The 22319-nt window shown below is 45.3% G+C and overlaps 1 protein-coding gene across 10 annotated transcripts in view; it reads left to right on the top strand.

Annotated features, from left to right (window-relative positions):
• HMBOX1 (homeobox containing 1) overlaps positions 1-22319 on the top strand; it is a 116066-nt gene that overhangs the window by 45340 nt on the left and 48407 nt on the right. For all 10 annotated transcript variants that reach the window (XM_039383384.1, XM_039383378.1, XM_039383383.1 and 7 more), the window contains 3 exons: positions 2099-2182; positions 14699-15178; positions 17404-17489. In XM_039383384.1, coding sequence (XP_039239318.1) covers positions 2160-2182; positions 14699-15178; positions 17404-17489 — 589 coding nt within the window. In that variant the 5' untranslated portion in view covers positions 2099-2159. The remainder of the gene's footprint in view (positions 1-2098; positions 2183-14698; positions 15179-17403; positions 17490-22319) is intronic.

Genomic DNA, 22319 nt, shown 5'->3' with positions numbered 1-22319 from the left:
TTAAGTCTAATTTGTTCCTCTTTGGAAAACAAACCAGCTCTCTGTATTAAAATTTGGCAAGAAGTCAACAGCATGATCTCATATTTTTTTGTGACTGCCTCGGGGAACATGTTTAAAATGCACTTAAGAGCTATAACAGGGGAGGGGTTTGGTGTAGAAGTCTTTCTAAAAGGTTTGGGGTGGGTGACTGTGAGGGACCTGGGGGTTTGTCCCTCCCATCCATCAGTGGTTTGGTGCCACCGTTTCACTCCCAGGCCACAGGACATGACCTGTCACGGTCTGCCAGGACCGCTCTTCGTGTCTGTGACCTCTCTCTGGGTGACCTCCTTTCCTGGAGAGGAAGAGGCAGCTCCATGTGGGCCAAATGACTTGTTTTGGAAGTGGCAGCAGCCAGCTCTGAGCAGCTCCCCTCCCTGGGAACACCCAGCTTTCCTTGGCCGTGTCTGGGTGGGAGAAGGCACGTGTGGACAGGCTGGAACCTCCCAGGAAAGCTGGTGGCCAAAGCCGAGTGCTGCTGCCCCTGGGAATGCTCAGCCAGCCCAGCCTTTTGTCCTGAGAGTTCAGGAGTTTTTTCATGAGGGGCAAAGAAAGGAAAAACAATAAAACACAGGAACGATGGTGTCACCATTCCTGGAGAGCTTTAAAAGCCATGTGGATGTGGCACTTGGGGACATGGGTTAGTGGTGGCCTTGGAAGTGATGGGGAGAGGATTGGACTCGATCTCAAGGGAGGTGATTCTCCTCCTCTGCTCTGCTTTTTTGAGACCCCACCTGCAGAGCTGCCTCCAGCTCTGGAGCCCTCAGCACAGGAAAGGCATGGAGCTGCTGGAGTGGGTCCAGAGGAGGTCACCGGTGCTCCAAGGGCTGGAGCCCCTCTGCTCTGGAGACAGGCTGGGAGAGCTGGGGGGGTTCACCTGGAGAAGGATCCAGAGAGACCTTAGAGCCCCTTCGAGTGCCTAAAGGGGCTCCAGGAGAGGTGGAGAGGGACCTGGGACAAGGCATGGAGGGACAGGACACAGGGAATGGCTTCCCACTGCCAGAGGGCAGGGAGAGATGGGAGATTGGGAAGAAATTGTTTTCTGTGAGGGTGGGGAGGCCCTGGAACAGGTTGCCCAGAGAAGCTGTGGCTGCCCCTGGATCCCTGGAAGTGTCCAAGGCCAGGTTGGACTGGACTTGGAGCAACCTGGGCTAGTGGAAGGTGTCCCTGCCCCTGGCAGGGGGTTGGAACAAAATGATCTTTAAGGATCCTTCCAACCCAAACCATTCTGAGATTCCATGATCTTAGGGGGCTTTTCCAACCTAAACAATTCTGTGGTTCTGTGGTCTGTGTATGCCCAGTGGACTCCATCTGGGATAGGTGCAGTTCTTCTCGAAGCCTCCAGCAGATGTGATAAAAGAAGAGTCGTTCTGTAGTATCTGGACCACCTTTAACCACTTGGAAGAGGCAAGATGTGTCCATCCATGATTGCTGCCCCTGGATAGCAATCCATGAGTGCTAATATTGGACATCTCTTTATGGAGCAGAGGAAATCATCCCGTTGCAAATCCATGTGCTGCTCTATCCACTTGTTTTCTCTCCTGCCTCACCCATAGCCTGAAGTGTAAATATTGTCCCTAGTTCTTTCTACATATCCCTGGATGGAGCATCCTGCCTTTTCTCTTTCCCTTTGGTTAATAGGTTGACTTTTGGAGCACTTTCAGTCCATGTTTGTGGAGAAAAACGTGAGCAGTATTAGCTAAAGAAAACTCTATTAGGTCATTCCTCCTCAGAACACAGTACCTGTCTCTGAGCTCTCTGAGGATGTTGGCCAAATAATCCTTTTAATAGCTTTTGTGAGTTAAAAGGGTAGGTAACTGTCATAAGGCTAAATGATTGCATAGATTAATTTACTTGTGGCCGAAAGAAATCAATTGTAATTTAAATTTTTGTGTCTGGACTGATGACACCACCAGACTTTCTCCTGAGGAATGCACCACATGCACTGAAGTCCATGAGCCTCTGTGGGTCTGGATTAGTGACAGGTTATCCAGAATAATGGGATTGAGTCTCTTTGCCTTTCACAGACATCTCTAATTTGTCTTTTCCTTGTGTCTTACAGAATGGTGAATAACACTGAAGACCCTCAAGAGGCTTTATAACGTCCCATCCCCATGTAAAGTATGCTCAGAACTTTTCCAGTAGTGTAAGTACAAGCTGAAGAAGCCCAGAACAATTAAGATCATTTGATGGTATTTTTTTCTGTTAATTTGTCTAAAAAGAGCAGAGAAGTGGTTACATTGATTATGAGCAGTTGGCTGGAGAGTTCCACTCCTTTGGTGGAACATTTAAACCAGGGAATAGTAAAATAACCAGACATTTAAATCAGGGAATAGTAACTTTTAATTGCTCACTTGGTCTGGCTGATGTATTGTTTCTATTTCTACTTTTCTGTCTCTGAAAGAGAAAGAAAACCATACAGTTCTTTGAAACTTGGCCTTGATCAGAGAAAAATTAGTGTTAAAAGAGAGATCTTCATACATCTACTGAACATACTGGAGAGATACTAAAGGGATACCTGAGCTGGGCAAGAGTTTAGCACCCCTCCAGACTTGGCAAAAGGGATGAGAACACCATCATAATTCAGTGTTACATGGCAAAGGCAGAAAACCTGGGGCACCTCACCTCGCCTTAGAATTGGATGGGCTATTCCAAGCAGTGCTTGAATCCCAGGTGGAATTGAAGTTGTCTAAATCTCATCCTTGAAGCCTGTCAATTTTTTTTTCCTTTTTTTTAAATGGCTTCTGTCGTAAATCTTCAATGTCATTGGTCTCCATGCTGTTTCTTCAGTAAGTAAGCAGATGGATTCAATTGTTGAAGCTGAAAGGCTGAAAGGAAAGGCTTGACCTGTCCCTGTGCTGTCCCTCAGCTCCCACTGGCCAGTCCTGTTTTGCTGTTCCCAATATCCCTCTTGCTGGCACGACCAAATGCTTGTCCCCAGCAATCAGATTCCTGAGATACTTTGACCTCTTGGCTTTGGATTGTTCCTTCTGTCAGACTGAGCTGGGAAGAGAAGCCAGGTCTGCAGAATAGGTGGGAAGGAACTGGGCTGCTGTGAATGCAGCCACCTTTTCCCAGATGGATTATTTCAAGGATGAAGATTTATCCTTGTCACAGTGCAAGTGGCAGTGCAGTCACAGGCTTCTGTAGAGGGAGCCACAGCAAAAATAAGGCTGCCAGGGATTTTTTGTTGGAAACCAAACTCCAATGAATTTCCAAAAGACTTCTTGATACAACCCTTAATTAGTTATTTTCTGTTGCTGGTGGCTTTAGTCTGTATTCAAAACTAGTGGTTTCCTGCTTTGTTGCCAGTCCCTTGAGCTGGAAATATGTTGGATTTCAGTATTAAAATCACCACTTGAAATTGTAAAGATCTAGTTCACAGCAGGAGAGGAGGCAGGAGGTAAGGCCACGTTGCCCTGTGCATCTTCATTGTTCTGGTTAATCCAGAGTTTGCAGAGGGATCTCAGATCACTTTGTGTGAGCACAGGGACAGTCTGACAGCTTTGGCTTTGTGTCAGGCTTTCACCATAAATTTCCAAAGTGGGAATTGCATGGTGTGAGTTTGCTGTGCTTTGATTTCAGTCCCGTTCTGCCCCTGTGCAGTTTTCTGCCCTTTCATCAGCTGCCACCTCCCAGCAGAGCAGCAGCAGCAGCTTTTATTTATTCCAGTGTAGGTGCAGTTAATAGGATGCAGTGGAAGTAGAGGTAAACAATTTTTGACTGGGGGGAAACCAGGATGAACCTATTTGGAGGGGATTAGAGAGTATTAAATTAGAGCAAATGGGCCAAGATGATCCATTAAGGTGTAAAATTTCCAGATTAGACCATAGATATCTTTAAAAAAAGGGTAAGTGGGATCGAGAAGGGGAAAGAAGAAAATGGAGCCTTAAAAAAAAATTTAAATTTTGAACTTAAATTCTGAATAAGATAAAGATTGAACAGTTAAAACTACTGGTAAGGGAGGAGTTGGGTTATCCCTACACACAGAGCAGCCAAGTAGGAACCTGGCTGCAGTTACCATTTCTCCTGCCTAAGTTTTGTCCACAGTTGGATGGGAGTCAGTACTTGAGAGGAGTTTGGGGCACAGTGTGAACACAGAACTCTTGATTTTGGTCTCACAAGAATTTGTCATTTATCTGAAACTAAACCCTGTAGCCAACACAAGTTTATCTCTCTTGGGTTCTCCATAAATATAATGGGAGTAATTATTTGTGCTTCATGGGCTCATGGCAGTACTGATTAATTAATATGTGTTGGGAGCGAGCTGTGACCATCAGGATGTTTTGCATCCCTCAAAATATGAGTTCTGAGGGAACCAGGCAGTTGCAACGTTGTCACCTGAAGTTTACCTGAATTATCAGGCTGGTGCTTGTGAATCTTAATTGCCAGCAATGACAGGGCTGTCTGGGGAGTGAATAAAAGCCTTCAGAGTGGGAAGAGAATCAGGGTGAGTAATGCAGATGGAAAAGGACTGGGTTTTGAAGCCTTGTCATCATTTAGGGAAAACAACAGAAGGAGAAAAACCGAGGCTGTGGATGCTCCCAAGTCAGCACACGCTGAACTCCAGGCACTGGAGTTACAGTGGCTTAGAAAATAAAATCACAGGTTGAGCTGTAACTGTCCAGTGCCCTTGAAATGTGGCACAAACCACGTTAATTAAACTTGGGAGAAAGAGGACTCAGCTCATTTTCTCTTTTTGTCTTGCTTGAAAAGGTATCCTGTAAATAGTTGGTGGCTGTAGGAATATTCAGCTGGCTTTTTAAGCTTCCTTGGCTGAAACAATGCCCTGCCTGAGCCTGTGGTTTTACTTTAGGATAAACCAGATGAGTTAAGTCCTGATTTCACAGCCACTCTGAAAGGGTCCTTAAAAAAAAAAAAAAAAATCTTATTGAATGGAAAAATTTCTTCCCCAAAATTTCTTCCAGTGATGGATTGCCCTCCCTGGAGGGATTTAAAAGCCCTGTGGATGTGGCAATTGGGGAGGTGGGTTAGTGGTGGCCATGGCAGTGTAGGATGTAGATGGGTCTTCTCTATATCATGCAAAAGGAAATTTCCCTAGTTCAGGTCTAGACTACACAAAAAATTGTTGCTTTAAGAGCATTAATTAGGACATTTCTTTCTTTCTGAAACGCTTTTAACTAAAATAAAACTCTAATATGGAGGCAGCTGTGGCCAAAAGCCCATGTTTTTGCCATTATGATTTATATTCTTCAAGGAGACACCGTTATCTATTCCTGAGTTGTTCTCCAAGTGGAGTCTCTGTCCTCATTAAGGCTGTGCCAGTGAAACTACACTTGCAAACTCTTTTCCTAGTGGAAAATTATTTGCTTTGTAGTTAAGCACAAAATCAGGAGTAGGTGAGGTTCAGCTGTTTGCTGGGTTTCCATTTTAGTTTTCTGAACCAACAAATTTCTCTTTTAAGGAAGTGTTTTGGTTGTTCCTGCTGGGGATGGATCCTGAGGGAGAATGAAGGGGCCTGAAATACTTCAGGATATCTCTTTTCCTTCCTGTGTGGAAGAGGTGGTGGAAATCCTGGTGATGGCCTTGCTTGAAACTTGTCCTACACCTTGTCGTGTCTGGTGCTGTAGATGGACCCTGTAGGATTCCTTTGAAAAAACACTCAGAGTTTGGCCAGACACTGGCTCTGCCTTCTTGCAGAATTCCTGTGGAACTTTGAACAACTCATTCGGACTTGTCTGAAGTCCAGCCCCTCTCTGGGAGCTCTTGGTCGCAAAAATTAGTGTAGTTTTACTTCTCTGCCTCACAGGGATCTTCTGCAGAAAGATGTGTTTGAAGTATTTAGGTACTCCAGCTGGCAGAGTTAATGGAGAAGAGTTTGGAGATGCTGTCTGGATTTTAGTAAAGGATTGGTCAAGTTTTGAAGTGAAATGGAGGAGGCAGAACGCAGCACTAGGCCTGTGATCTTGACAGCTGAAAATATGTGACTTATCAAACAGTCCTGGAATGGTTTGGGTGGGAAGGGACCTTCAAGCTCATCTCATTCCATCCCCTGCCATGGGCAGGGACACCTTGCACTAGACCAGGTTGCTCCAAAACTCATCCAGCCTGGCCTGGAACACTTCCAGGAGTGGGGCCAGTCTGGTGTTTAGGTCAGGCCCACATTTCAGTTTTATTGTCCTTGACTCTTTGTGTTTTTTCACGTGGGTTAAAGGCAGTATTTCAGTGTGTTGATGAGATTTGCTGTAATTCAAGCACACAAGTCCTGCCCTGATTCTGTTACAGAGCTGATATATCCAAAGTTTAGTCTTTGGCTCCCGAATCCAAGAGCTCCTCCTTGCTCTTGGCACAGGTTTGGGCTTTGGGCCCTGGTTCAGCACTCAGCTGCCACCACAGCTTTTCTCTCTGTTTGTTAGTCCTTCTGATCCCTCAATCTGCCCTTGAATCCAGCCTCAGAGTTTGAATTCCTGCCTTGTTGCTGTAGAATTGCAACAATAGCAGGAAACCCAGATTTTGGAAGTGGGGAAGGTTAGGGTTAGACAGATAAGGTGTCAGTGTGAATCAGTCTGTGCCTCGAGTAGAATTCACAAGTGTCTGGCTGCAAGCCCTGTGCTTAGTCAGAGGTCAGTCCGTTTTGTAAGACTTGGATTATGATGATAATTGGCATTTATATTGTATTTTTGCCTTGTAAGATCAATCTCAAGTTCTCTCTCTCTTTCCCAAAGATGTAGAGCAGAGCGAGTTACTCACCCGAGCGGAATCAGTGGCAAAACCGCTGGGGTTTTCTCACTGTCAGTAAAAAAACCTTATCAGCAGAGAATTTCAGAGACTGGGGTGGGGAAGAACAGCTTCTGTGGAAGTGGTGACTGTGGGTTTGGGGCTCTTTAACTGACTGAGGATCTCAGAGCCTCCTGAAGGAATGATATGTTGATATTCCACTCTCAGCTCTGCCTCCCCTAATTTGTGGAGCGGGGAGTGTTTGATTACGCCGGATTTATTTTCAGAAGTTTCAGGCTGCTCTTATTAATTGTCCCCGTTCTGCTGGAAAGCGAGTGGCAGAGCTCTGCATTCCCGAGCCGGTGTTTTGCATTCCTAAACAGACCCTGTGATGCTGAACCTCCACGGATCAGCTTGGAGCCTGATTTCCCTCCTCGCTGCAGCGCCAGGCTTTCATTTCCCTGGGATGAGAGCAGTCATTACAGGGATTACATTTTGTTTGTGAATCAGGGTGAATGGGAGTAGAGTCCTTTTGGAAAATCAGAGCCCAGAGATGCCACTGCAGGAGATGATTATGGGATCGTATGGATAAGTCTGTGTGTTCATTGACGTGATGAGCACTTCAGGCCTGAGGTTTTTTCCTCTCTTGGAAGCTGGTGAAACTCCACTGAAAACACTGGAGTTGCAGCTGATGAGTGTAAGTGATGAGTCAGATCCTTAATCCTTTGTTGCTCCCCAGAATTCATAGCATCAACTCCTGTTTTAAGGGTAGCTTTGCTTAATGTGGTGCAAAGCTTTGAGCTGTCCTGAAATATTTGTGTTGGCTGTGAATCATAAAATCACAGAATGGTTTGGTTTGAGGGGACCTTAAAGGTCATCTCATTCCAACCCCTCTGCCATGTCAGGATGAATGGGAGTAAAGTCCTTTTGGAAAATCAGAGCCCAGAGATGCCACTGCAGGAGATGATTACGGGATCATGTGGATAAGTCTGTGTGTTCATTGACATGATGAGCACTTCAGGCCTGAGGTTTTTTCCTCTCTTGAAAGCTGGTGCAACTCCACTGAAAACACTGGAGTTGCAGCTGATGAGTGTAAGTGATGAGTCAGATCCTTAATCCTTTGTTGCTCCCCAGAATTTGTGGCATCAACTTCTGTTTTAGAGGCAGCTTCGCAAAGCTTTGAGCTGTCCTGAAATATTTGTGTTGGCTGTGAATCATAAAATCACAGAATGGTTTGGGTTGAGGGGACCTTAAAGACCATCTCATTGCAACCCCCCTGCCATGACAGGGATGCCACTCACTGGATCAGGCTGCTCCAAGTCCCATCTAACCTGGCCTTGGAGACTTCCAGGGATGGGGCAACCACAGCTTCTCTGGGCAACCTGTGCCAGGGCCTCACCACCCTCTGAATTAAAGGAGATTCACTTGTTCAGTAAGAACAGAAAAGGCCAAAGCTTGAATTTCAGAAGGCTGGGTAGTGTTATGACCCTAAGAGTCCCAATTGTCTTCCAGCAGTGCCTTAGGGGTGCACTGGAAGGGTCACAATCTTCGAACGTGTGTGTAGCATTTATTTTGTGATACATGTCAGCAGCTCTGTTTGTGCAACAGCTGGAGCTCAATTAAGGTCCTTCTCCTGAGCATCTTGTAAGAACCAGCTGCATCCTTTGGAATGGGTAAAGCTGGGTGAGACATAAGGCCAGGTTGGATGGGGCCCTGAGCAACCTCACCTAGTGAGTGGCATCCCTGGGGCTGGAACGAGATGATCTTCAAGGTCCCTTCCGACCCAAACCATTCTGAGATCCTGTGCAGAAAAGGAAGGAGCACTGAATGGAACTTTGCTTGGGTCCTTGGATCTTGTAAATACGTTTGGAGAGAGAAACAAGCTTGCATAACATAAAGCATGGTTTGAAAATCAACAGAATGGGCAGCTGGAGGTGAAGTTTCTTTGCAGTCCCTGGTTATGATTGGAAGCTTCCAGAGCGGTGCTTCCTGTGGTGAATTAGGTGGTCGGATGTCAGACTGGTTGATTAGCAAGTTATATTGCTTTGGGAATAGCAATGCCATCCTTAATACCCATTTTTGCCTCCTGCCTGGATCAGACCTCACAGAGAAGGGGTCCTGCCCTGTGCCATATCTCAGAGAAGGGTAGAAGTTGGCATCTCTCCCCGTCCTCTTCGCCCCAGTTGATGGGACTTTATCAGAATCATTCTTAAAGCAATTACCAGACTTAGGATCCTGTTCTGAACGCTTTGGCTCTTGCCCACATCCATATTATGCAGATTATATCAAACACAGGTCTTATATCAAAAAGCACAACTGGTTTTGTAAGTCTTGAGCTTTGCTTATTAGATAAAGCAGTGAATTTTAATGGAAGTTGGAGAAGGACCTCTGCGGAAGAGCATCTCCTCAGTGACGCTGGAGTAGTTCCTACTCATCTACAGCGAGTAGAAGAGTGGAAAAAGTGATTTCTTGTGATCATTAAAGAGTCCAGAGCCATTTTCTCAAGTGTTAGAGGTGTTAAGGCTGGTGTCTGGCCTTATTCCCAAACGGGTAATTGAATTGCTTTGAACTTCTGCAAGTTCAATTGGACATGGACTTAGCTCGTAGCTGTTTTTATGGGATTATTCTGCTGTGTTCCATCATCTAGAAAGTTAAGTGCTGGGTAAATGATTCCTGTGTCTGCGTGGGCTGGGGCTGTGAGAGCAGGTGAGAAACCCTTGATGTGTTTGTCCTTACTTTTCTCTGAGAGATGCAGGAAAATAAGGGAAGAGAAAATGTCTGTGTCTGGCCATGTGCCCCCACTTGAGATCAGGACTGTCAGAGCAGGGGAGCCCCATATCTGAAGGGTGAAATTAATAAAAAAAGAGGGTGAAATTCATTAAAAAAATCGGGTAAATGAATCTTGGTGGGATGACAAGGAAAAGCAAAGCTATTGAGAGCCCCTAAACAGCCTCCGCTCCTTGAAGTCCCTTTAGAAGTGAAGGAGTGAAGCTGCATCTGGTTGAGACCTGCTGGATATTTTATATCTGTGGATTTGGGAGGGCTAATAAATTCTTTTTTTATTTAGCCTCTTATAGTTCTCCCTTCAATCTGATGTTCAGGTACCTCATGTTCCTTCTGGATGAGCCATGAAAGATAAGCATGAAGGTTTAATGCTTTAGAGGTAGCAAGAGGCAGTGAGTGGGATCGGGTCCCTTTTCCCATCTTCCTTGGGGCGTGACTGCCAACTTAATGTAAGGAATGTAAATAACTTTAATACTTTCAGCTATCTTTTTTTTTTGCCTTTTCTTTTTTTCCTGTCAGGACCTAAAAAAACTTTCATTTTACGGGCAGGATTCATTTGTTAAAAAATCAGTCACTTGAATTTCGAGCTGAATCAGTCCTTTGCGGGGGTCTTGCTTGCAGAATTTCAGAGAGGAAAAAAAAAACCACATGGCCATTCTCGGGTGGTTGGTTCTGTTTTTCAGGTATCTCCCCAAGGAAATTTGGCAGCCCATGGTGAGAGTTTTGCTGTCTGATCAGCAGATAAAGCATGTGATTATACACGGAGATCTGCTGGGGTAGAGGATATTCTGCTCCACCAGCAGCAGAGTTTGCCTGCAGCAAAGCTGTTGGTCCATGGTCTGTGTTCTCAGGGAAAGTGTTTGCCATCCTTATTTCCTCCTGCACCCCCCAGTCGTTCTGCTTGTCTCTGTTTCGTTTTAATCCTTGTTACTTTTGCAGTTGATTGTATTTCACAAGGAAAAAGAGGGGCAAACAAATTGAATTATAGGCAGCCAGAGGAGCGCAGGAGGATAAGAGGCTCTTCCAGCAGTGTGGGGGGGATGAAGTGGTGGAGAATATCCACTCATTAATGAAATTATGATGATTCTAAAACATCTGTTTTACTTAACTACTTTGTAAATTGATCTTTAAACAGGGTAAGTTTATTAAAATGTTTCAAAAAGAGAAAGTAACTGAAGCCCTCCTGGAGTAACAGTTTGAAAAAGTGTTGCTGTAGTTACTCATTAAAAAGTCGTAGATAGTTGGCAATGTTGGAACATGTTCAGTAATTCCACGTTTTGCAATGTTTGTTTGGGGTTTTTAATGGAAAATTCCAAGTTTCTGCAGTTGTTTTAAATGCATAAAAACCACTCCAGGTGTCTTAAATACACAAAAGCATTATTTCCAGATCTCATGGTTGGGTATAAAAGCACAGGAAAATGGGAATTGGAGTCCCAAATAAGTAGAGCAATAAAAAGTGTGTCTGATGCAATATATGCTGAGTGTGTAAATATAAGCAAGGCAGTTTGGACATCTGTATATGACATTAGTGAGACCAGCAGGGACATACTCTGATTTTGGTGTTCTTATCTTTTTAACATTGAGAAATTACCCAGAAGTTCCCTAAAGGGGTTGGAGGGCTGGAAGAATACTTTGCATGGACAGACAGACAGATCATTGATGTTAGTTCAGGGTTTTTTTTTCAAATTTTCCAATAATTGTGTTAAACGCAGGAGAAGGGCCTGACTTTGCCAGTGGGTTTGTTGCTCTTAGATGACTTTCTGAACAAGATTCTGAGAAACAAGTTAGAAATCCCTGAATATCTTATTTTTAGGGCACAGGGTGGCCTTGTCCAGCAGCCTTTGCATGCCTGTGAATTGAAATTCCTGCACATGCACATCCCTGCTGCATCAAAGTGGGACAAATTGAGGCCAGAGCACTTTCCCCCATCCAGCCACGTGCGACAGAAGGTCACCCAGTGCTCGTGCATCTGAGAACACTGCAGTTCATTAGCTGTAATTCACTAAAGGATACTTGGGATTCACTAAATGATTATGTGTAATTCACTAAAGGAGATTAATTTGGCCTGGGAACCCAGATCCAGAAGCTGAGCCCTGGCACTTTTCAGACAAATTAGGAATCACACCCAGATTTCAAAGGGAATCACTGGCCATGGCCACCAACTGCTGCAGGAGGGTGGGGAGGCCCTGGCACAGCTTTCCCAGAGAAGCTGTGGCTGCCTCTGGATCCCTGGAAGTGTCCAAGGCCAGGTTAGACAGGGCTTGGAGCAACCTGGGATAGTGGAAAGTGTCCCTGCCCATGGCAGGGGGTGGAACTGGATGATCTTTAAGTTCCCGTCAACCCGAACCATTCTGTAATTCCGTGATTGTGTGAAATAAGTTCTGTGTTGCTGGACATTTTTGAACCATCTGGAAGGTCTTGTTTCTGTCAGATGTGAATTTTTTAGTTCACAGGGCTAGAAGGACAAAAGTTCTGGGTTTCTACATCTGTGACAAATGGGAGATTAAACTGAATAATACATGTTTTAGTATTAAACCTTGAAGAGTCTGTAAAGTAGGAATTTTGAGTAGAGGTAATTCTGGATGGAGGCTCTGGCTCATTAAATTCTCCAGTTCAACCTAGTACTTGAACACATGAAACTTGATGTTGGCAGATAAATGATTCAGGAAATGGTGACATTAGAAATACAGGTAAGAAATGCCCAAACCAGGTTTATCTCTAAGGAAAGGTGAGTTGGCATATCCAGTGAAAACCGTCTCAAGGCCAGATGTTTAAAGAGATTTTCTGTTTGAAAATGAGCTGTCACAGGGCCTTGCAGGCTGTGATGAGTCAGTAAGTCAGTGTGACACTTCTCCCAAAGCTTGGAGGAAAAGATTGAGCAGCCCTGCCTCCCCCAGAGGCCAAAGCTAGAACACAGAACACAGTGTCTGCTTCCAAATGCTCCTTGTCAAGCTGGGAACACCTCAGTCTGAGATGCCACTTCCAAATTGTAGTTGTTACAATTCCAGTCAGTTGCTGGTCCATTCCTGCCCTGCCTGCCCTGCCCTTCTTGAGCTGAATAATTTGGGTACTTGTCTTCTCAAATTTAAAATGGCCTGAATGGTTCCAGTAATCAGTTGTCCAAAGGACAGCACATTCCCGTTGGAGCCAAGCACTTATATGGATGTGGTCCGTCTGTCTTCTCAGTCATTTTCTTGGATGGGAGTCATCCCCTTGCCTTGTCCTCCTGCTTCCTTCTCCCTTGGATGGGAGTCATCCCCTTGCCTTGTCCTCCTGCTTCCTTCTCCCTTGGATGGGAGTCATCCCCTTACCTTTTCCTCTTGCTTCCTTCTCCCTTGGATGGGAGTCATCCCCTTGCCTTGTCCTCCCTCCTGCTTCCTTCTCCCTTGGATGGGAGTCATCCCCTTGCCTTGTCCTCCTGCTTCCTTCTCCCTTGGATGGGAGTCATCCCCTTACCTTTTCCTCCTGCTTCCTTCTCCCTTGGATAGGAGTCATCCCCTTGCCTTGTCCTCCTGCTTCCTTCTCCCTTGGATGGGAGTCATCCCCTTGCCTTGTCCTCCTGCTTCCTTCTCCCTTGGATGGGAGTCATCCCCTTGCCTTTTCCTCCTGCTTCCTTTTCTCTTGGATGGGAGTCATCCCCTTGCCTTGTCCTCCTGTTTCCTTCTCCCACGAAACAATGAAAGGGGCTCAGTAGTCGATGGATGAGGCCAAAGATGGGACCATCTCCTCATTTCCCTATTTCCCAGACTGCAAAAGGCATTTTTGTGGATTTGTGCATCTTGGGTGTGTAGGACCATAGCTGTACAGTTACACTCCAACTCCAGCTCTCAGTGTTCTTCAGCCCATATTACAGATCTCTAGTCACCCCCTGTCTCCTGTTGGGAACTTCTTTGTGCCAGTACAAAAATGGACATGAGGAGTCATCTTCAAAATCCGTGGACAGGAATAGGCAGCCCTGTCCCTGGAAGGTCCCACAGCCATCATCCCTCTCTTGGTTTTCACGGGGTCCTTGGAATCCTTATTTGACTTTTCTGAGTGCTCACAGGGATGGTACATTAGCTCTGTCACGTCTCCTGGAGTTTGAGTGATCTCCTCACCCTGCTCTCCTGCAGGAATGGTAATAAACCCTTGACTCATAAGAAGATTCACGAGAAGGATGGAAAATGCCTTGTTCTCCTTGCCAAGTTCTGTCTGCCCTCCATCTGCCATCCCTTCTTCTCAAGATCTAGAGCTCTGAAGGAGGTGATCTTGTTGTTTGTGTGCCAGTTGGATCTGTAGTGAGGAGACTTGGGAAAGAAAAGAGATTGAGGGAGCATATTGTGATTTTTTTCTTTTCGGTTCCGTGTCTGGGCTTTGCAGCAAATCCATGTTCATTGTTCTGGCACCTTGGGAAGTTTAGGAGTTAAAAATGCTTTTGATGAGCCACCAGGATGATTGAGTTACATGAGAGGGCTGCCTTTGGAGGGGAAAAGGCTGAAGACTTATTTCTTTAAATGAAAGCTCAGGAGTAATTGGATGTGCTGCACTTTCCTTGTCAGGGCAGGCGATCCGTGACAGCGTTCCAGGTTCAAAAGTTCCCAACTTCAGAAATCCAGCTTCAGAAACGGGACTTCAGTCAAATCAACTTAGGTCCTACAGGCCACTAGAATTTCCGTTAGGTTTGTTTTTATCTTCTTTTCTTTTTTTTTTTTTTCCAAGGTTGCAGCAAAAGTTAGGGCAACTTGAACTCTTTGTAGTTAAGATTTGAAAGAGTCGAGACTGATAAATCTCACGTCACAGCCGGTTAAAACTTCTGCAGAAAAACTCAACCGCTGGCCTTGACCGAACAGTTTTGGAATGTGGGATTTCTGCCTGGTGGGTAAATGGGGGCAAAATTTTGTGTGAAATCAAGTTGCAGCCTTAATAACTGAGCAACCACTGTCTCTGTAGCAGTGGTTTGTCCAAAGCAAAAGGGTACAAACTGCAGGTGTAGGGGATACCAGGAGAAGAGGGAAATGCTGTTGGAGCACTCCGAAGAAAATAAGCATTTTTGGGAGATTGCCTGCTGAGGTGGTTTGGAGGTGCACTTTTGTGCTGCCAGTTCTGTCGTGTGTGTGTCTTAAAGTTTTGGACCAGGATTGATCTTTGAGGCGTGTAAAGTACTTCCCGTGTGCCACAGTTGACCTGCAGTATTTGGTTTCCTGTTTTCCCTCGTTTTCAGCCTGCTGGAAACCATGTCTCACTACACGGACGAGCCAAGATTTACCATAGAGCAGATAGACCTTCTGCAGCGCCTGAGACGCACGGGAATGACCAGGCATGAGATCCTCCACGCTCTGGAAACCTTGGATCGCCTCGACCAAGAGCATAGCGACAAATTCGGGAGAAGGTCTGGCTACGGGGGCGGTTCCTACGGCAACAGCACCAACAACGTGCCGGCCTCCTCCTCCACGGCCACAGCCTCCACGCAGACCCAGCACTGTGGGATGTCCCCCTCGCCCAGCAACAGTTACGACACCTCCCCGCAGCCTTGCACTACGAATCAGAACGGGAGGGAGAGTAACGACAGGTTGTCCGCCTTCAACGGGAAGATGTCGCCCACCCGGTACCCCCTGGCCAACAGCCTGGCCCAGAGGTCCTACAGCTTCGAGGCCTCCGAGGAGGACCTGGACATCGACGACAAGGTGGAGGAGCTGATGAGGTTAGTGGAGGTCTTGTCGCTTGGATCTGTAGCGGGGGAGATTTAGGAGAGCAAAGAGGTTAAGGGAGCGTGTTGGGATTTTTTTTTCGGTTCCGTTTCTGGGCTTTGCAGCAAATCCGTGTTCGTTGTTCTGGCACCTTGGGAAGTTCGGGAGTTAAAAATGCTTTTGATGAGCCACCATGGAGTTTGGAAGGGCAGAGTGAGAAGTGCCTCAGAGGAGGTGTGTGTGTTGGAGGAGCGCTGTGATAGCCACAGAGGGTGGGAAAACGCTAGCCCAGGTTGCCCAGAGAGGTGGTGGATGCCCCATTGCTCCAAACATTCAAGGGCGAGTTGGTCTGAACTCTCAGCAACCTGATTTAACTGAAGATATCTCTGTTTATTGCAGGCCTTTAAAGGTCTCTTCCAGCCCAAACCATTCCATTGGGATTCAGTGATTATCAGGAGAGCAGGAGCTGCTTCAGAGCTGTTCCCTGCCAGTTCCCCAAGGGTCACTATCCCAGAACCTCTCATCTGCCTCTCAGCCTTGTGCAGGCAGCCCTGTGGGTATCCCACAGTCTTGCTATTGGAATATTTTTGCCCATGCTGTGCCAAAAAGTGGGATGGCACTAATTTTTCATCCTGCTTTTATTCAGAAGAATTCTGACTGAGTGTCAACTCCCATGACTCCTCCTCTACTGCTTCATACCCCTTGTAATTCCTTCCATATAGAGGGAGAGTAGGGAATCCTGCTTGGATTGGTCAGTGCTTTCCAGTGGGATCTGCAGAGGATGGATGTTTCCTGTTTGTAATTTGTGGCAGGGATTTGCAGAGGCTGCAGGGTTGGTGTAGGGAAATGCAAACAGTAAAGAAGAACAGAAGTTTTCAGTCAGAGCCAGTTGTTGGGTTTTTTCCCCAGCCTGACCTTCCTTTACTTTTGGCAGCTTCTTTTTCAGGCAAAGATGAAAGGAGGGGATTATACTCCTGAGGATGAAAGTCAGAGTCAGTGGGCTTTGAGAGCACAAAAAAAAATAAGAGGAAAGGCCAAATGTCTCAAAACAATTTTGGTCATAATACTGGACTATCTTTCCCCCCCCACCCCGAAATTGCAACATTCACAAAGTACCTGTGTGAGAACTGGGGTTTGTAAGCTCCAGGATGGAAATATGTTTGGAGATTTAGGGTAAAGGTATGGCTTTTGAGGAAGAAGATTAGAGATGAGCAGTGAGAAAAGCTGATCACCCTCATTCCCTGCTGGATGAGGGAAGGTACGTGCAGCAGAGAGCCAGGTTCCCATGGCTGAGGTTTAATCATCCCATTGAGTTTTGGGTTCCTATGCAGTAAGTCTCAGGTAATGCTTTTAGTGCTTATTTAAACCGAAATTACGTTTATTTGCAGGCATATGGAAGATGAGTGTTGGGTACAGAAATAAAAATGAACCCACAACATGACATTTATTTTGCATTTAGATTTGCAAGCTCGAGTCTGCCTTGAATGCTGCTGTGAGGGGAGAAGGGAAATGACCAAATAATAAAGGCTAATAAAGGCTGGTTTTAATTGTCTGCCCTTCTCAGGAAGGGAGGGAGGAAGAGAAAGGCAAAATATGTGTTTAATGCAATTGAAATTTGCTGTATATCACAGTCCCTGTGCAGCCCCCAATTTATTTGCTTTTTAGCACAGTTTTAGCCCCTTCTGAGCTACCTGTGCAGACCTTGTAAAAATCATACAAATACCTCAGTTCATTCAGTGCAAAATCAGGACTAAAGTGGAGGACTAGGGGGGTTCAGTGAGGGGACAGAGGTTGCAAAATCTCTTTTCCTTCAGATCTTTTCCTTGAAAGGCTGGAGGAGGTTGGTGTGTGCAAATTCATTTGGGTAACTAACCATGCAGCCCCTGCTATCCTTTATTTTTTATTTTTTGTGCCTCATTTTTATGACTGAGGTTTTTATGCTGGTGTGAGAGATTTATTCATCCCTGTGTAATGAAACTTTGTACATTCCATATGGCAGTGCTGCACCTAATATGAATTATATGGGACATGAGTCATCCATTCTCCTGCTCCTGTGCTCGGATCAAACGTGACACTTGTTAAAAGAAGTGTCCATTGCTGAGGCACTTGGGCTGTTTTGATGGCAGCCTTCCCCACTCCTGATCCCCTAAATAAAGGAAATAAAGCTGTTTTCCACCTTCACGGTGCCCTTTGGCCTGTCCCTCTTTTTGTGTGTCCTGTTGTTGTTTTGTTTTGGTAGGAGGGACAGCAGTGTGATAAAGGAGGAAATCAAAGCCTTCCTGGCCAACCGGAGAATCTCCCAAGCAGTTGTTGCACAGGTAACAGGTAAGAGCTCGGGGGGGATCCTTTCTGAATTTTGGGAAGCTGTGTCTAAACTGCCTCTCAGAGCACGGTGCAGATGTTGGAATATCACTTGGCTTTCTGCATTGCAGTGCAGATCTGTCAGCTTAGTCATGATAATGTATGCCTTTGATTTAAGACCCATTGTCCTGCACATCATGGAACTTCCCCAGTGAATCACTTTTTCCCTTTTTTTCCCCATTTTTTTTTCCTGTGGCTTGTGCTTGGAGATTTTATTTTACAGCATTAAAATAAGCCCGAAGTTCTTATCTTAAAATGAAAACGGTTTTCCTTAATTCTTAAATTGTTTGTTGAGTGCAGCAAATAGATGCCTATCTGCATCTCTGTGTATGGAGAGGGAGAGAGATAATATGCATTTATATTCTAAAAAGTATATGAATAGTCAGGAGATGCAGCTGTAACTGGTATCACTGCAGCCAGCAGTCGGATTATGAGAGTTGGAAGTTTTCTCCATCACTTACCTTTGAGTCACAGTTAAAATAAGATCTGAGTTTGAGGGGTGACCAGACCAGCTTTGATTTTACACAGGAGTAGTGTTTGTGCCCCCTGCCCTGAGCCTTCTCTCTTTCACATGCAGGATGAGTGAACACACTGCAGTGATATCCCACCTTCCCTGGGTGTGTTCCCAGAGCTTTACACAAAGAGTGACAGAGTCCTGCTGCTCCTCCATGGGGTGGGGTGTTATTAGTTCTTCTTTGCAGGCTCACACTGCTTATCCAGAACATCTGGTGACATCTTCAGAATTAGTTTGGTTGGAAAAACCCTCCAAGACCATCAAGTCCAACCATACTCCCAGCACTGCCGAGGCCACCACATGTCCCCAGTTGCCACATCCACACGGCTTTTAAATCCCTCCTGGGATGGGGACTCCACCACTGCCCCGGGCAGCTTCTTTTCCATGAAGGAATTGTTCCCAGTATCCAACCTAAACATGCCTTGGTGCAGCTTGGGGCTGTTTCTTCTCGTCCTGTCCCTTGTTCCCTGGGAGCAGAGCCCGACACCCCCCTGGCTCCCCCCTCCTGTCAGGGAGTTGCAGAGCCAGAAGGTCCCCCCTGAGCCTCCTTTTCTCCAGGCTGAGCCCCCCCAGCTCCCTCAGCTGCTCCTGCTGCTCCAGCCCCTTCTTCAGCTCCATTCCCTTCCCTGGACTTGCTCAAGCCCCTCAATGTCTGAGGAGGAAAACTTGATAAAATCCCAAAGCTCAATCCCATGTTACACCTCTAAGACTTAGTAATTTTTTAACCCAAGCTTGGATGAAGATCTTGAAATAGATAATTTTTAAGGTTCCTTGGTGACTGGAAATGCCAAATCAGCAGGAGGGAAGTTGTTTTCTTATATTTCCAGTATTTGAAATGTCATAAGAGCCCATCTGTCTGGGAGCTCTGGATTTGCAGACAGTTGAGGTGGGCAGGCAGGAACAAGTCTGGAGCCACGGAGCCTGGAATTCCTTCCACGTCTCCAACTCTTCTCTGTGATCTTGGGCAAAATTCCTTGTCCTTCCCTGCTTTCAATTTCATCTGGAAAATCATGAGATTAACATTTTGTGTAAATGTAAGGGATGTTTTCAGCCTTATCAGATGTTAGCACTAGTATTTCAATAGTTAAACTATAAGTCAAGTTGCTTAAATTGTGCCTGAACTTGGAAATTTTGGTAGTTAGTGGGTCAGTCTCCTGCTTTTGTGCATTCCCTGCCTGAGTATAGTCCTGGAATAACCCATCTCTGAATTAAGCTCTGTACAGCACCCTTCATGTCTGCCAGCAAGTCAGACCATCTTCCCCTGCAGGAGGAGTAATGCACAGAGGGAAAAACTGTAGGAAAGGACTCTTTCCAAAGCAAGCCAATATTTCTTCTGGTCAGTGGGGCCACTGAATCAGAATCACCACACCAAAACTAATGTATTGATGGAAGGAATGGATCTAATTATAATTAACTAGGTGGGCACATGTCTCTGATACCCCTGGGTCAGGCTGTAGGAAAGTCAAGCCCAGTCTCTTCACAGCTGGTGGTTTTTCTCCTCCCATCCTGAGCTGTCTCTCTTGGATTTCAGTTGGCATGAGGTTGGCATGTAGCCTTTGGGAGCTCAGATTGTTTCCTCCTGTGAATAAACGACTCCATCCACTTCAGACATGGCTGACTAAATTTCACACCCATCCCACTCAACTCGAGGGGAATCCAGGATGAGCTCCCACAGTGATCAGAGAATTATTGGAAGATGTCACTGGAGAGAAGGAGGACTGAGCTAATGGCACTGTGTTATTATCCTGTTGTCAGGCCAAATCAATGGGAAACCATGTAGATCTTTGCAGTTGATCTGTGTCATCCTCTGTGGGAAGGTTCCAGGAGCTGATTGATTACAAATATGACCTACAGCCCTGTGTAAGCAGATGTGTAGTACTTGCACGCCACCATCAAGTACATAGGGCTCTCACTTCCAGAGTTTTTTAGGCCTGATGAGTGCTGATTGACTTGTGTGTTCTTCAGATGTCTCCAGCATCCAAGAGGCTCCCGAGGAATGCCTGGAAAACCGCTTTTGGTTCATTAAAATAACAGTTTGTATAGACAGAGGCAATGCTTTGCAGAATATGTGATCCCAAATGGCATCATCTCAGTATTTACAGCCTTAGTCTTACTGGTAAAGGTGTTCTGTAAATAGTTACTTATACAAGAGGCAAATGAATAAATTAGCTTTTAGGCTTCAGCCCTTCTGCTCCAGGAAGAGGCAAGAAAGAAAAGAGAAATGTATGGCTGGCTCTGAACTCTCTCAGGAAAGTTATTTGGCTTGGCTGCCCCTGCTGCCAACTTTGTCCTTTCCCTCTCCACCAATTCCTTTAGTACTCTAAAAAATTCCGTGTGTGTGTGTAATGGGAGGGGATGATGGTATGGGGAAGGGGAAAGCAATAACAGTGAATCTGAACAGTGATATTGGACCTTTAGCTTGGAGCCCAGAACTTGGCTGCCTTGTCTTGATTGTGACTGGGTTTGAACCAGCCAGATTGGACATACAAGTGATAAACTTGAGCTGAACCAATGTGTTTGGACGTCTTCAGGCTGCAGATTTCTGATCAGCTCCTCAGAGGCTGTGATGTTTCCCCAGTGCTTACGACCTTATTTATCCCCACTCTGTAACTTGCTGTGCTCTGCCCTTGGGGCAGAAACCTGCACTGCAACTTGGACCCCTTGAAACTTCCATTTTGCCTTATTTTGCTAATTCTTCGAGCTCCTCTTTCATTCAGAAATCTATTTCTCCTTTTTCTCGTCTTAATTCTCATATTGCAAAGCACTTAACAGAATCCACGTTCCTACCCCAGCCTCTGCATCAGTAAACAGCTTTTCCTTTTGTTTTTCCTGCTGTAGCACAAGGGAAGTGATGGAGAGGGAGGATACATGACAGAGGAACGTGGAGCTGAAGGTTAAAGTCAGCTGTTGCAGTAGAACAATTTTTTAGGCTCCCTAAGTCCATTTAAAATTACCAGAAACTTTAAAAATGATTTAAATAATGAATCTGACGGGAAAAAATTAAACCTGGAAGACGTTCTATGGTGTACTGAGAGGGGAGGGCAGGTTGGAAAATAGTAACAGAGTATTAAATGGTGACTTGAAAATAAAGGAATGATTGATAAGAAGCGAAACCTTAACATAACACTTATTAGTGCTGGTCCTAAAAACAGGAGCTGCTTTTTATAGAAACTTTTTTAATGGTGTCTGTAATAAGATAAACAAGAAGCACTTGGGTTGGGCTCTGTATAAATAATCTCCTACTGATAAGAAAAATGACAGTATAAACAGGAGCTAATAATAGTTCCTGCGGAATTTCCTATCTTGGATTTGGAGCTGCTTTTACCAGGAGCTGCAGCTTTGCTCAGGGTGGGGGTTCAGCCCCATGTGGGGCAGGTGAGGGGCCAAATTTTTATCAGCCATAATTTGAAGTCTTGTGCTGCAATTTGCCCTAATTGCCACTGGGCATTTATTGAGTTCTGGTCAGAAGGCAAAGGGTAAAAGGAGAAATGTAAACTTGCTAAGAGATGCTGCCTGAGCTTCCAAATGGGGCTGGAAAGTGGGGGAAATGTTTTCAGGGACTGTCTGTTCTGTGCTACAGTAAAGGAGAGAGGGAGGAGTATTCAGGGATGAGCCCTTTGCAGGTGGGAATAAATATTTTGATGGATGATGCCTCTGCAAGGTTTGGAAATACTACCCTTCCCATTTTTTACACATAGGGAGTGAAGGAACACAAAAAATAAAAAAATCCTTATTTTCCTGAGGTTGCAGAGCAGAAATTTCAATTCAGATTTTTTTAAAAACCAAACCATTTAAAAAACCAAAACAAAACCCAGGAATAAAAACACAGAGGTCATTCTTTGTTGTTGTTTTTAAATACACATAGAGCTTTGCAGGGTGCAGTTCTGCTCACCTTCCCAATTATTCTGCTGGTACAGCCCAGCCCTGTCCTACTGTCTCTGTCTTAACTGAGATGAGAACTCCAGGAGTTGGCTTTCCATTATGCTAAACACACACAGCATCCAGTGCAGTGGAGGGCAGCCTTGGAGCACTGCTGGAACAAATAAAACCCCTAAAGGTTTGGAACCTACACACAGGGATGCTGAGCAAATGCAAATACAAAGGGAAACTTAACTAGTCCTGGTGTGTGAAGAGAATTTAGAAAGTTACTGAGTTACTGATCATCTGAAATGGCATGCCACTGGATTTTGAAAAACATTTTCCTTCCTTCCTTCTTTTTTTAAACTCATGACAACACAGGCAAAGCTTTTTTTTCCCCCCTATGATTTTGATCTTTGCAG

This window comes from Pipra filicauda, unplaced genomic scaffold, assembly GCF_003945595.2.
Source record: "Pipra filicauda isolate LSUMZ 115617 unplaced genomic scaffold, ASM394559v2 scaffold307_size998922_pilon, whole genome shotgun sequence".
Classification (NCBI taxonomy): Eukaryota; Metazoa; Chordata; class Aves; order Passeriformes; family Pipridae; genus Pipra; species Pipra filicauda.
Note: the sequence above shows the minus strand (reverse complement) of the source record. Positions and strands in the feature narration are given on the sequence as shown.